The 15,558-nt window shown below is 43.6% G+C and overlaps 1 protein-coding gene across 2 annotated transcripts; it reads left to right on the top strand.

Moving 5' to 3' along the window:
• Positions 1-387: 387 nt before the first annotated feature.
• On the top strand, positions 388-15,294 carry lpin1b (lipin 1b). Of its 2 annotated transcripts, none has more exons than XM_072362009.1 (20): positions 388-575; positions 5,472-5,675; positions 5,766-5,861; positions 7,232-7,500; positions 8,178-8,291; positions 8,385-8,496; positions 8,594-8,930; positions 9,442-9,535; positions 9,626-9,810; positions 9,905-9,998; positions 10,276-10,345; positions 10,942-11,034; positions 11,154-11,215; positions 11,312-11,450; positions 11,552-11,700; positions 12,869-12,955; positions 13,105-13,257; positions 13,372-13,486; positions 13,635-13,738; positions 13,849-15,294. In XM_072362009.1, the coding sequence occupies exons 1-20, from the start codon at positions 501-503 to the stop codon at positions 14,021-14,023; spliced, it is 2,727 nt and encodes a 908-aa protein (XP_072218110.1). In that variant the 5' UTR covers positions 388-500; the 3' UTR covers positions 14,024-15,294. The 2 variants fall into 2 exon arrangements, with proteins under 2 accessions (XP_072218110.1, XP_072218111.1); XM_072362010.1 differs by lacking the exon at positions 388-575 and adding an exon at positions 3,382-3,607.
• The last annotated feature ends 264 nt before the right edge of the window (positions 15,295-15,558 follow it).

Below are 15,558 nucleotides of genomic sequence, written 5' to 3'. Positions count from 1 at the left end.
ACATTACACCCTTACAACAGGTGGTCTGAATGTCAGTGACACTGTTGTGTTCAGTTAGGGGGTCCATACCAGCAACAGGTGTCACAGTCTCTCTATTAAGTAGTGGGACATTTACACATTGAAAAGACTGTCAGGCATGCATTAGCTGGAAATGGGCTTCAGGCAATTTGTTGTCTGACTGCTGTGTGATCGTGAAAGTCCACTGACGTCCACTCAGACCAGCATTTCGTCAAACAGTCCTAGTAGGTGCATTCTCCTCAAATGCCTAAGAAGTCAGAGGCTTTAGTGGATGATGACCGCTCCAGGGCCGACTCGGGTTTCTAACGGGAGGCCCAGGTAAATTTAGTAAGACTCTGCTCTTGCACTTGACAGTCAGACACTTGTGCGCGGAAAGGGAAGACGAACGTTCTTGAACTTGTGGAGTTTCTAGATATGAGACATCTGCTGAGTGGCTGAACAGACCAGACTTCTGCTGCTGCGATTAAACACATTATGGAATCATGACATCAACAGTTGATGAAGAGGAGTCAGATGAGGCTCTTCAGCAGTATCCCACTGACACCACTTGGAGCTGGGTAACGTGATTTTTACACCACCTGCATGTGTGGAAGTAATGAATAATTGCTGAAAGAGATTACAGCAGTTTGTGTCTTTCAGCATGTGTACGCTGTCCTGATGCAAATTTAAACACACATGAAATATTCAAGACAATATTTCTAAAGTCCCTTAACTGGTTCCAAGCACAGGGACAGTGTGTGAACACGAGAGTGTGTTAAGATAATCCCACGAGTAAGACGATCTGTTACATGTCAAACTTGGGAAAGATTGTTGTTGGGAGTGTGAGGGGTGACAATCTGGGTGGAGCAATAGCCAGATGGATCAGGTGATTTTCTCACTCCATCTGTGGGTTGGAAAGATTGCATTTTGTCACACAAAAGATTAATTAGTCAAGGTCAAAATGATTAAGCATCTCAATGCAGATCTTTTCATTCATAAATGTATTAAGGTCCTTAAAAGATAGACGATGATTATATATAATTTTTAAAAAAAATTCTATTGAATCACCCTGTTTTGAGTTAAACAACTCTAGCTTTTCTCTCCTTCTCACAACTATAAGTCATCAGTAGTTGTGTGCCACACCAGTTTTGTAACATAATGAATCAAACCATTTCCAAAGTCTTATGACTCTCAGGCCAGAATAGCACAAGCCAATCAGCAGCCTTGATGTTAACCAAGCGTGTCCAAATGCTCTGCAATGAATTTATTAAAACGACGTGCCCTTGCTGAGTCAACTCTAATGACACCTCCAAAGAATAGCTGGAGCAAGTTGTACGTGTTGTTTTCGATGACTTGAAGCAAACGATGTGGAGTTATTCAAGTTTAAGATCAAGAGATTTAAGAGTGCCGTGAAATGATCGTCACAGTCCTGTTATTGTGTTGTTTACACGTATCAATGTGTAAGAAATAAGCGATACAAGCTAGAAGTGAGCATTTCTCAAGAAACCTTGATTAAATGTAGCCAACTATTGGCACAAACATGGAGTTTGTGCAATGAAGCAATAGTTTTTCTTTGTAAATGATGAATAAATGCTGCACTCAAGGATGACTTGTCTGTTTGCGAAAGCTGTATCATAGGAAGCTGTCAGCTGATAGCTACTTTTGAATATATTCAGAGTTGTGTTTGGCAGATAAAACACAAAAGTCATCACATTCCTCTGAGCAGTGGGGGAATATTTGCTGCTGCGCTAAATGAGATTAACCTAAAGCCTGTTCTAATTACACGTAAAAACACATCATGGGAAAATGGACTTTGGTGTTTTGTCTTTTATACAGTTGGTATAGTTGCAGAAAACCCCACTGATCACATATATTAGGTAGGAAACTGCTGCCGTGGGCTGTTTTGTGTCCTGAGTACTTAACCTTGTTCTTAGAAACCTGTCTGTAAAGAACAGCTGTTTGGCTCATATGTCCTGGAAAGACCCACTGACACTGAGATTAAGACTAATGATGGGTCAGCCTATATATGTAGAAGTTGCAGAGATCACTGCTAGTGCTCCAATACAATGATACAATATTATGTATCCCGCTCAGTGTTTAAAGGACTGCCAGACATATTGGTGATGGGGATGGAGATGTTCTGTTATACAATTTGAATTTGCTCATGGCAAAATGCTCGGTTTCAACAGTACTAATCACCAAAAGTGAACTACATTATAGTTTACCATAAAATAAATTGTTATGTCATAAAAGGAAGTATCTCATAAATGCATCCATTCACCAGATTATACAACACCACCCAAGGTTGTAGGTCGTATCTGGGTGAGCAGTCTAATGAGACACACACGGCTATAACTTTGATCAGTCTGCTTTATTTTGCATCCATTTTCTTTATTCACACAACACATACACACGTGGCACTTTAGAATAACCTGGTATGACACCTTTAACTTTAAAAAGAGACACAGAGATACAAGGTAATGACACACAGGGCTCAGTGTCTGTAGGCTGTGCGAGGAAAAACAGCTCACATTCTTCTTTTCTGGTTTAGCCTTGATAGACTGCCTCACAATGTGGAAAAACAATTAGATCCCGTGCACAGTAACACATGCACACTCTGCCTAAAGTGGTTGTAGAAGCAGAAAAGCTTCACGTGAGGCTCTAGTAGCGTGTTACCCATCCAGAATTTGGGCTTGTGCTGGGGGAATTGCTTAAAGAGAAAAATTTTGTTGTCAAGACTCTGGAAATGTTTCCACTTCAGACACACACACACACACACACACACACACACACACACACACACACACACAGTGTAGCACTGGCAATAATGTAACTTTACATTCATGATAATACATTATAAAATGGCACTGATATGACTTTGTATCTATTCAGTGTATCTGGGGAGATGGGAATGATGTGTGTGCAACCGAGATACCCATTTATTACGCAGACATTACATTTCTGGATTTCAAAGTGTTTAGTAACATAATGGTAAGACCAGCCGTCTACATCCTCCTGCCCCAGACTCACTGAGGGTCGCTGAAACAGCTAACAGCGCATGTGCAACGAAGCAGCGCTGTGATTGGTCAGAAAAATCACCTCACTGTATCACCCTGACTGGGTGACTTTAAACGCTGACGTAGGTCGACTGCTTCCCGCCGTCACATCTGGTATGAGCTGGTTAGTCATTTGATATATCATATCCAGGTAAACTTGTGTTAACGTGTCCTTTAAACTCATGTGACGTTTACAGCGGTGTAAGAAAGTGGCACCAACACTGTTGCAGCTGTGGCACCCGAAACGGTGCGTTTGGCAACTCACGAGCTCGGTGCTGATTGGCCAAAAGGAGGGTTTCTTGCTGCATATGACGTTATTCCTTGACAGACTCCGCGAAAGGGGCAAACACAGAGTGGGAAATGAGTATTAAATAGTCCGTTTTCTGCCTCTGTGGGTCGTCCACTGAAAGTTAGGACTATATGAAAGATTCAGACATAATTCCTGTCGGGAAACAGGAACTATTTCATGATAATTATTTGTTGTTGTGCTGTCACTCGCCGTTGAGGAAACGCTCTTGTCGGTTTGTTGAAGTCCGCCAGTGTAACACTAACAGGTACGTTTTTGCCATTTTCTGTATGTGGCTGTAGCTGCGTATTTGTGTCTTTCTGTCATGTCATGTCTTTAATAACATTATCATTATATCCTTCATCACTTATATCTGCCTTTTGCACTACCATGAGGATAAATATGACTCAGCTGTTTACCTACTTTCACTTATGTTTTCTTCCCTTTAAACGTTTGTTTCGGAAGCTGATTGGCTTTTAGTATCAGGCACGCATAATTGTCATGAGTCTTTTTTATTTATTAAACTAGTGCTTCATCATTGAAATCTTCCACTTCCCGGCTTAGGCTGTTATATCCTTGGATGATTAAGGATAGGGGGGATTCTTGTGTCTGTGCTGTAATATGAGCGTTACTGAACTCGAAAGACTCAGTCCATACTTGCACACTCATTATCTGCTGAGTGGTCCTGCCAGACTCCTGCAGAATTGTAGCTTGTAAACTCATTAAGATAATGAGCATACCACAGTTAAAGACAAATGACTAGTTAAGATGGACTGTAAATAAGGGCTGGGATTTTATCAGCCACAACTCATTTGCGTAACCCTTAGCTGATGACAGCGTTTTTCAGACAGTCTTCCTCTTTTTTTTTATTGAATCTCTCTCTCAAAGCAGTCTATTTTTGGATGGAGCTGCTCAGCACCATGTAGCATCGTTGTAACCCGATGCCTCAGTGGAAAATTTAATTAAGAATTTATTACAGTGAAGGTCGTTTCCACACAAACGGCTCCTGGCATTCACCTTCCCTCAGTAAAATGAGGACCCCTGTTCTTCAGCAAGGACGTCCTATTCTCTTGGTCATACCAAAGATGGAGCAGGGTCTTAAGTTGGCACCGTTCCATGCCTGTCTTCTCTGTTGATGCAGTCATTTAAAGACCCACTGCTAACGGAGTCAAGGTCAGCCCTTTTTGTCTGTTGATGATCAACTTTCAAAAACCCGAAGGAGCCGTCTGAAATTTTCCATCACAGAAACCTCGATAATCTAATCAGCACCTGCTGCCAGCAATGTTACCCGTAAATAAACACTCTTGATTTGACTGATTTCCATCCCTTCTGTTAGCTCACTGGGTGCACATAATGCTCGGTGAAACTGTTATTGTGATATCCAAATTCGATTCAGATCTTCAGGAAAAGACGGGAACATGTTTTGCTTCCCGCATGCTGTTTTGCATTTATTTTAGGAGGGAACTCCTACAGGTTACGGTAAAAGGGTGGATCGAGGTTTTACATATAGTGTTGGCTGAGTGATTTTAAGTTGTGAAAAGATTAGAACAAAATCATCTGGACAATGTATGAATAAAACAAACTGACCAAATGGTCTGTATCTGTTAAACAACAACGCAAAAGGGCGATCGTTTGAGTAGACTCAGCCCGATTACTTCCTCGGCTCGTTCTAAATCTAGTTTTTGTGTAACAGTATCTTTCAACTCGTCTGGTGTTCTTGATGTCACGGCGCTGAGGTTAAGCTCAGCTAATAAAAGACAACGAGGGTTATGATATCAGCGTCACTTGAGAAGTGCATTCTTTGAGCGCTGGTGTCTGGAGTTTGCTGACTGGAAAACAGTTGGATCGGATTACCTATGACAAAGGAGACAATCGGCTGGGAAGGTGAAAGTAGCAACAGGCCCTACAGTATGAAGGCCAATGAATTGGGGCTGGCTGAGCAGGATTTAGGGTCCACTTTCTCTTTATCTCAGAGCAGCAGTTTCAGATCAAAGTATTGGAATAGCTCATCTCATGTCCACAGTTTTGATTGCTAGGTTATTGAATAGCACAGCACATAGAATGTTTGAGTTCTACATTGTTCACGTTGTCCTTTCTTGTCCCTCTTTCATCTACGCCACTCATTCAACCAGACCCGACAGACAATGAACTACGTGGGCCAGCTGGCAGGCCAGGTCTTTGTCCAGGTCAAAGAGCTGTACCGAGGCCTCAATCCGGCGACCCTGTCAGGCTGCATTGACGTCATAGTCGTGAGACAACCCGATGGCTCCCTGCAGTGCTCGCCCTTCCACGTCCGCTTCGGCAAAATGGGGGTCCTCCGCTCCCGAGAGAAAGTGGTACAGAAATAAAAACTGGTCTATCTTGTCAAACCAAAGTTGGAGCTTGTTCATATCGTTCACTTCCCTCTCCTCTTCTCTCCACTCCAGGTGGACATGGAAATCAACGGAGAACCGGTGGATCTGCATATGAAGCTAGGGGACAATGGAGAGGCATTCTTTGTGAAAGAAACAGAAAATGATCAGGTAGTGATCAGGGCAGTGGATTTCCCGCTTTGGTAGGAACTGTGGCAATGATTTCTGCGTGCTTTGATCATTTTTGCCTTGCGTCAACATAACTGGTATAGTTGGCCAAACTGTGGACAAATGCAGGCATGTTTACTTGAAGTTACTGTGATTCAAATGAAAAACGCCTCAGGCCCCCGCTGAAACTCAGACACGCCCGTGTTTACCACCCAAAGGCATGGTGCAAAGTGTCTTCTGCCTTCCGTGTAATCGTAGTAGTTTAAACAAGGTCATACTGTGTGCAGAGTTGGCAGCCTGGAACAGCCTGGATTTTTTTTCTTTCCTTTTCGAATAGCCTCGCTCTCTTTATCAGAGAGTGAGGAGTAACGAAGGAAGCATTCTCTAACCCAGACTTTCTGACCTCCAGTAAATTAAATACTGTGGCCCCCGCGGCCGATGATGAACCCGAAAAGTTTCCTGGCTGAGAAATGAACTTTTAGAACTTCAATATTTGGTGAATTTGGGTTTATGATTACAGCTATAAACAGCTAGTTAGAAGTTTCTTGCTTTTGGTAGATTTCTCTAATTCTAATCCCAGGCTTATGAGAACCCTTCCCAACTCAGTTTTGAATGATTCGGGCAAAGCTTTTTTTCCCCAAATACCTCGGAAAGTTGGGGTCGTCTGTGTCAAAGCGCAAAGTCAGTTCTTCTGTCCTTATGAAATGTTATTTTCCACCATTTTACGCTTAAGAAGATGTGTGCAACCGACAGTAATAAACAAATGACAAAGTACTTAGAATGGGGAAGTGGGTGCTTTGCTTTCCCCTGAGTGGTGTCAGATTCTCAAGCTTGAAAGAGAAACGGGGGGGGGAGGAGTATTGTGTCTGAACCCATTTTCTTGGCACAGGGAAGCAACATGTGAGGCAACAGTTCTCAGACCACAAATCCTAAGGCTGAACATAAGTTTTTTTCTTCTTTTGTCTCTCTCTGTACATCTGCACACATTTATACCCAGAGGCAGTGAGAGCAGGAGGCCTTCCTCGAAAGCATTTTCCGTTCCTAGAAGCAATGTTCATAAAAGGGTCTTAAATGCTCGCTTCACAGAACCAAGGACGATGTTTTCTACTGGCTGTTTCATACTTTGGCAGGCATTTGCTGTCGTTATTCAGTGGGAATTATTCCAAACTTTCAAATCATAAAATGTTTATGAACAAAACGTTTATGAACAAAGGAAAGCATGCCAGACAAGCTGGTTCCAGATGCAGGGCTTTGATTTGGTAAATCAGTTCACATGAATGTAACCTTTTCCACATGTAAAGTGTCAGGATTGCGATGTCGATAGTCTTTGCATCACAGAGAAAAACATTCAGTGTTTTTTCTGCTCAAAACAGGAAGTCGTTCCTCCCTACTTGGCCACCTCTCCCATCTTGTCGGACGGGGCCGTTATGATGAGCTCCTCTGGGCCGCCCTTGCAGACCTTGTGCTCCCTGGGGAGCGGCGGAGAGAACAGCGGCGCGACGATGAAGAAGAGGAGGAAGAGACGGCGGAAGAGTCGGGCGGACAGCACAAGGAGGGAGGAGAGTGGAGATTACTCAGCGGACGAGGACATGTTTTCCATTGACATCAGCTCTGATGAGGGGACGGAAATGGAGAGCAACAGGTAAGAACCAGTGGAAAGAGGGAAAATGGGAGCTGTCGGGTAAACGTAAAGAAAATTAAATCTGGGAAACTGCTGGAAGATGTATAAGGATTCACATGACAGCATGAGGGAGGCGAAAAGAGTGTTAGAGAGTTAAATCTGAGTGGAGGTGCAATAGAGAAGGAGTCTGTCAGGTACAAATGAACATGCCAGCACCATGTAGTGAGGCACTGATATATGCACACTTCTAAGATGCCCAGGAATATATGGAAATGACTCAGCGAGTGCATGTGCATACGTCAGTGTAACTCAGTACGTACATCAAGCCCGCAGCTCTGTGTCCTCGTTTCACTGATTGCAACAGCAGTTGCAAATAACTGCTGAGTGACAGATTTATTTTCATCTCTGCTTGTGTTCAAAGGATACATTACATCTAAATTCTGGCTATACACCACTGCAAAACGACACCAGGGTTATACATTCCTACAATAAGTAGCACCGTCGCTGGTTTCTTACGGGTCTATATGCCATGTAAACAAATAGTTACCTTGCTTTGTAATAAAGAAAACCTTCCATACTTGAATGCAGCCAGCTCATGGAAAGCTGCAACCCAAAAATGGGTGAAAAGTAAAATGTATAAATGGCAGAACGTCTCAAAATGAAAGACACTCTTATGTTTCTGTGTAATCGTGTTGCAGATCGTCGTCTCGGGATATCTTGAGAGAGGAGAGACCCGCTGGTACAAGCGGCGGTTCTTTCAAACAGGCCGGCGTCTACGTTCGTTCAGATGGGGAGTGGAGCCCAGTCCATAGGTGCTCCACTCATGCTATAAATATACATATATATGTACTCTACGTGCTCTAAAACAACATCTAAGTTTTATCAACATTTTATTCCTCTCTCAGTCGCCCCTCCTCTCCCAAGAGTGACTCCGAACTACTCACCGATCCGTCAGACACAGACAGTCAGAACCCAGCCATGCATTGGGCATGGGGAGAGCTGCCACAGGCTGCCACGGTACAAAAGCATTCACCATGCTCACATCTGAATAGCAGTAGTAGTTCTTTACTTTGCTGTGCTGTTAATTCTATGCTCATATCATCCACTTCTCCAGCCTTCCTTCCTCCCACTGAAGTCCGGGTCCAAACAGCCACCTGTTTATCAGGTTTCCATCCCCGTTTCTGAAAGCACGCACTTCCGTGTGATCACTCAGGAGATGTCTGCGGATCAGTGCGGACCCTGCTCTGAAATCCCAACACTGCGGCTGCTAATTCAGGAGGAGACTCGGGTCAAAGCGGAAACAGTCGGGACGGAGTCAGCAGTCATGAGGGCGGAGATGTTAACATCAGAGGTTACCACAGCCGGAGGCATGGCGGTGAGGGTGATGCCCGACATGGAGGAGACGGCGCCTCATCATGTTGGGAAGTCGGACTCTCCATCCAAGAGAAAAGGTACTAATTGCTGTTGGTCCATAAAAAAGCGGAATCCAAGTTTAAAGCATCTGGATTTTACACTGTGTGACATTCAGAGCTGTCGGCTGTTTTTCTCTCACACCTCCTACTCGCGTGGTGTTTCTAATCGCCTAAAATGACATTAAAAGGGTTGAAACACAATGACAGCGATTTTACCATTCAGAATATTCTGCTGATTTTCTGTGCACCGCAGACCATGTGGTTGGAGAGAAAATGTGTTTGCGAAAGAGCAGCTGCGGCCCAAAATGAATGAAATGCTGCTGTTGATGAGTTGTACAACAACTCAATTTCAAGACAAATACACACCAGCAGATATACTGAAATTGCTCTCTTCTTAGGTAAATATTAACCTAAGTCTAAAGTCTCGAAGCAAACTCAGCCACTACAGTGATCTAGACAGTCTTTTTCTATCAGCTCTTTGTGATTTGCACAGTGATTTAATTAAAAACTCTAAAAGCCGTCAATAGATTTTCTTTTTTCCCTGTTACAGACAAAAGGAGCCGCCATCTTGGCTCTGATGGAATTTATCTGGATGACATCACAGAGCTTGAGCCTGAGGTGGCAGCTTTGTATTTTCCTAAAAGGTACAGACATCTTTAGTGTTCGAACACAACAGCGTAGGCTCACCTAGAGTCTCTGCTCCATTCTCACAAACGCTTCTTCCTCCCGTGCAGTGAGAGCGGTTCAACCATGAGAAGCATCTCTGACCCGGGGCTCCACAGCACCAGTCTGTCCCCACAGTCGGTGAGCTCAGGAGGAGACAGCGGCGTGGACAGCTACTGTGACCCCATGTCTGACCTGCCATCTATCGCCATCTCTCTGTGTGGGGGACTCACCGAAAACAAGGAGATCACTAAAGGTGCACCATTACGTAGCAGGAGATTACTCCAAGATACACGCTGGGCTGCAAGCACAAACTTGACGTGTGTGTGTGTGTGTTTTTACCTTTACAGAGCAGTTTTATGAGAAGATCATCTCCTATCAGCAATTCACAGCAAACCCCTCCGTCATCGACGACCCAAACCTTGTTGTGAAAATTGGTTCAAAGTAAGACGTTACTACTATCTGCAGTAAGAACAAACAGGAAGAGGGTCCCTAGTTTGAATCCTGGCTGGGGCCTTTCTGTGTAGAATTTGCATGTTTTCTCCTGGTACTCCAGCTTCCCCCCACTGTTCAAAAACATGCGTGTTAGGTTGATTGGTGGCTCTAAATTGACCACACAATCCTGAATCCTCTCGCAAAGGGATTTGCAACGAAATTGACTGACTTTGTGTCTTGGACCACAATTCGTCGACTGATGAAAAATATATTTCACCTCCCTTAGGTACTATAATTGGAGCACTGCGGCGCCACTTGTGCTGGCCATGCAAGCCTTTCAGAAACCCCTGCCAAAGGTAAAAGATGCACCCGCACAGCACTAACAGCAGTGACTCAGTAGATCGTTTTGTATTACATGACTGTCATGCTCCCTCTTCTGACCAAAACCGGTACTGCATCCTTAATGTCTATCAGTCTGCAAACAATCTCACAATGTTACTGCAGCTGCAAAACATCCACTGAATCTGTCTTATTTTGACTCAAGTTAAATATTGTCTTCCCTTGTGTTCTTCCTCTCTCTTTTTCATCACTTCCCCCCCCTCTGCCAGTCATCTTGCCTCAGTTATATCTACTCATCTTTAGAGTTCCTCCTCTGTTGTCTGTCTAGTCTCCTGGGCTACAGCTCTGTATGTCAGAGAAGACAACGAAACACTCTTTAGAGTCTCTTACTATCTTGTTTTCTCATCTTGTGTCCCTTCCTTCAGCCTTAATTGTTCTTTCTTCCTTTTCAAATTCATTTCAATTATCTCACTTTGCAATATCATTTCCTCTACTCCAGCCAGAGAGACATTTCCGTGTTACCGTTGTTTGGTTTATGGTCTGGTTTGGCTTCAGTTTTTCAAGTTTTATTTATGGTGCTGTGGATGTTTGGGTTGTGCATGATCCTCTTTAGGTTGCAATGGAGAACATTATGAAGGAGAAGATGCCCAAGAAAGGAGGAAGGTGGTGGTTCTCCTGGAGAGGCAGAAACAACAGCACCAAATCGGTGAGGTCTTCTTATCTGCTTTACAAAGTTTTTCTTGTTGTTGCTCTGCTCTTTACACACACTGTTCAACATCTCTCCCAGTCATTACTCATTAAATATGAATTGAACTCTTCTTTTAGGATTCTGCTGCTGAGTGTGGGGCCTGTGGCTCCACTGAGCAGGTTGGGAAAATAAAAAGCAGGTAAGAAATCCTTTCTGATGCAAAAAAAACATCCTTAATCCTTCATTTATATGTATATTTCACAATTCAGCATTTTTGTAATCTGTTTGATGGTAGGCATAAAGAAGAATCATCATCCAGTGATGAAGACCACCTTGCAGCCAAGCAGACTCCTCCCATCATCCAATCAGAGCCTGGGCTCCCATCAGGAGGCGTGTCTTATAAGAAGACACTCCGCCTAACATCAGAGCAGCTGGTGAGTCCCTTAGTGTATTTGCTTAATGATATTATCTTCTTCTCAGCCAGTTGTTTTTCATGCATTTCCACTCTTCCCCCTTCTCACTCCCCAACATGCAGCTGTCTCTTCAGCTGCAGGATGGTCCAAATGATGCCGTGTTTAGTGTGACCACTCAGTACCAGGGAACCTGTCGCTGTCAGGGAACCATCTACCTCTGGAACTGGGACGACAAGATAATTATCTCTGACATAGATGGAACCATTACCAGGTGTGTGATGCACGTGTGGCCGATATCCAATTACATTGGAACGCTGTGTAAAATATACACTAGGTCATAAACCAATATTTTATTCACAATAGAACATAGAAACGTGTCCAGCCATCCATTCATACCTGCTTAATCCAGCTCATGGGCTCGGGGCGGCTGGAGCCTATCCCTGCTGCCATTGGGCGAGGGGCACGGTACGCCCTGGATGGGTTACCCGTCCATCAAGGTGTTGGGAACATATCAAATGTTGAAAATGAGACATTTTACTGTTTTATTATGAGTAACAGCTCATCTTGAATTTGACAGCTGCAACACGTCTCAAAACAGTTGAGACGTGGGGCAACAAAAGGCTGGGAAAATAAGCAGCGCTAAAAAGAAACGGCTGGAGGAACATGATTGGGCGTAAAAAAGAGCACCTTGGAGAGGCAGAGTCTCTCAGAAGGCATAGGAGACAAAGCTGTAAATCAATACTGGATGCCAGTGACTCTGTCACGGAAATCCCTGCATGGGCTCAGCAACGCCTGTAGAAATCAGTGTCTGTGAACACAGCTCACCATTGCGTCCACAAATGCAGCTTAAAGCTCTATCAGAGCTCACAGTCGATAGATGAGAACATAATCTAGAAACATCGCCGCCTTATTTGGGCTAAAGCTCATTGAAATTGAGAATTAAATATTGGTTTGTGAGAAATGCCACTCACTGCATTCTGTTTTTATCTACATTCTACAAAGCACCCTGACTTTTTTGGAAGTGGAGGTTAATTTGACACTCCGACTTAGTTTGGATTAGATTTAGATGTTGCTTCATTGGTCGGTCATCTGTATGCTGTGCTCCTCTGTGACCTAAATTGCTTTTTAATGGCTCGGAGGGTTTTTATATGATGGCATAATCGCCTCACAGCAGTTTCATTTGTCACAATTATTCACTGCTTAACATGAGTCCATTTTTCATTCCGTCTCAAGATTAAACACACAGCCTCACCCACACTAACATTTAATCAAGTGTTAGCATGTGTTCTTCAGTTAATCAGTTAAACAGTCAACCCTCCCTCAATCTAATTTTGCTGTTACACAGTAAGATTTCGCTTGAGATAAATTGCAATCGTATTTTTGATACTATACACAGTTGCTCACATGCTCCAATCTCACTGGTTTGTGTTTGTCTCCAGGTCAGACACTCTGGGTCATATCCTGCCCACACTGGGGAAGGACTGGACACACCAGGGTATTGCACAACTCTACCATAAAGTCAGCCAGTAAGCACTACTTTATTCATGCCCTACTGTCCAACTGATTTTCTATAAATCAAACATACCTGAGTAATGGTGTAAAATGACTTAATATTGACCACAATCTGTTGTATGGTGGTTTCTGTTGTGTAATAATCTCTCTGCCTCCTCATCAGAAATGGCTACAAGTTCCTGTATTGTTCAGCTCGAGCGATCGGCATGGCTGACATGACCAGAGGTTACCTGAACTGGGTCAACGAGAGAGGCACCATGCTTCCCATGGGCCCCGTTCTTCTGAGCCCGAGCAGCCTCTTTTCAGCCCTGCACAGGTATTTCGAGCTCACGAACGCAAATGTGTGGTATTTGTCTGAATTAGTGACACGAGTTGCGAGAAGAAGCGGGAGAAAAACTGTACCGACTCGTGTTGCGTTTGGGTTTGACAGGGAGGTGATTGAGAAGAAGCCAGAGAAGTTCAAGGTGGAATGTCTCAATGATATCAAGAACCTCTTCTACCCTAACACTGAGCCTTTCTATGCAGCCTTTGGCAACAGACCAACGGTACACACACACACACACACCTTCCCATTGTGTATGCTGTATAAATGATATGATTTCATCTTATGAAGTAATTAAACACTTTATTTTTTTAGACTGAATTGAGATAACTCTAGAATATTAAATCCATCTGTCTCTCTTTTATTTGCAGGATGTATATTCCTATAAGGAAGTAGGCGTGCCGTTGAACAGGATTTTTACAGTAAATCCTAAAGGGGAGCTGGTGCAGGAACACGCCAAGACCAACATCTCATCGTAAGTGGTGGATGCAGTTTAGATGATCCTTTACTAGGAGGAACCATCGTTGTGACTTCATCACTTTGATACTGGTGGCTCACATTTTGCACCGTCCTTCTTCTCTTTAGTTATGTGCGTCTGGGTGAGGTGGTGGACCACGTCTTTCCTCTGAAGATGCGATCCTCCTCCTCAGACTTTCCCTGCTCCGACACCTACAGCCACTTCACTTACTGGAGGGACCAGCTCCCCCAGGTGGACCATCAGGGAACTACACCGCCACAGGCTTCCAGCCCCAGCAGCTGACTACTGCCTGTGACCTGCCGGGCCTCCCCTGGCAGGAAGAGTCTGACTGACTGACGCCGTGCTTGAGATGTAGCAGCAGCTTGGCCAAATGATGATCAGATGTGTGATATATGTTACTGTAAAATTTTGTAGACAAATGAGCACCTTTTGGTGCACAGCAGAGTCAACCTAACAGGGGAATCTGCTATGGATAGTCTTAAGGCACAAAATAGATACCCTATTATCAAAGGATGTGATGTGTATATAAAGTTATTTATTTAGGCAGCTTAGCACAGATCTTATTTTTGAGTGTTCGTATTATCTCAGCTAGACCTTCTATTTATTTAGACAGCTGCATTCAGTGGCATCTGTTCAGCAGCGCTCCAGACTGTGCACACACCAGAGTGCAAGTTACCTAAACCTGTGCCAAACACCTGATGCGGATCTATTTTCTTACTTCAAACTTTTTCATTCGTGATCCAGTCGGAGTGGAAACTCAGCTCTGAACATGCTGGCTCGTGTAACTTTACAGTGACATACGCGTGTGTGTGTGTGTGTGAGAGAAGTAAGGGAATACATAAAATTTGTTCCAAAGCGTAGCCATTTCCTGTATGTAGCTTTATTAGTCCGTTTGAAATGAGATGTCTTTGAACAGAGCAGAAAAAGCACAACACTTTTAAAGGCTGCAACTGTTAGCTTCCTCTAAGCTTATCGTTATCTGTGTGATGAATTGTTGAGATATTTTTATTTTTCTATCCAAAACCACAGTGTGCATGTACTGAGATGAGATGATGATATTATTTGCGATGGACTTCCCGAGACATCTTTCACGTTAACCATTCATTTAGTCTGTGTGGACTACTGTGGAGCACGTAGCGTACTTTTGTGTGGTTCAACAGGCCACTGTACTGATAGGAATGTTTGTTTTGACCATGTTTTAGTGTAGCAAACTCTTGAAAAGGGATATTTATTTCTTACAATACCGCAGACAGTATGAAGTCCCTTACAGTGTGTAAGCAGGGGCCGCTGTTATGGTCTCCTGACTAAGGTATCGGTTGTCTGTAAAAGTAGCTGAACTGTGTCACAATAAACCTACAGTGTAGTTTATGAGAGAGGATGCGTAGTTCCAAAGAAATGCTATTATTCTTTCCATGAAAGAGCTAAAACAGCTTGAAAATCTTTTATTTTGGTTTCCCTTAACTGTGAAGATGACCTGTGACCTTCCCTCCTCTTGTGACTTGATGATTATTAAAGTGGTGACATCAAACTCAGTAAAAAGAATCACTTTGGTACTTAGTTGTGAGTGCGTCGTTTCATTCTTCTGTCTTCGGTGTTGCTTCTGAGAACGATGACAGCTCCCCCCGCGTCCATAATCGCACCCACCTGAACAACAGATGTCCACTGTGTCACTTTAACCCAAGAGAAAGCCTCCAAATGATTCGCTGATGTCCTTCGAAACCAATGTTGCCAAATGTTTCAACGCCGCCGAGCTCCGGTAAAAGCTGCCTGACAACAGTCCAATCAATCAGATGACAAGCAAGATGTGTTTTCAACCC

This window comes from Leuresthes tenuis, unplaced genomic scaffold, assembly GCF_036924035.1.
Source record: "Leuresthes tenuis unplaced genomic scaffold, fLeuTen1.0.hap1 SCAF_13, whole genome shotgun sequence".
NCBI classification, from domain to species: Eukaryota; Metazoa; Chordata; class Actinopteri; order Atheriniformes; family Atherinopsidae; genus Leuresthes; species Leuresthes tenuis.
Note: the sequence above shows the minus strand (reverse complement) of the source record. Positions and strands in the feature narration are given on the sequence as shown.

Bases quoted from the DNA above. Each gene is read 5' to 3' on its own strand.
- lpin1b (XM_072362009.1), top strand. From the start codon at position 501: ATGACATCAACAGTTGATGAAGAGGAGTCAGATGAGGCTCTTCAGCAG. The intron at 9,811-9,904 runs GTGCACCATTAC...TTACCTTTACAG, and splicing joins AAACAAGGAGATCACTAAAG to AGCAGTTTTATGAGAAGATC. The intron at 11,216-11,311 runs GTAAGAAATCCT...GTTTGATGGTAG, and splicing joins GTTGGGAAAATAAAAAGCAG to GCATAAAGAAGAATCATCAT.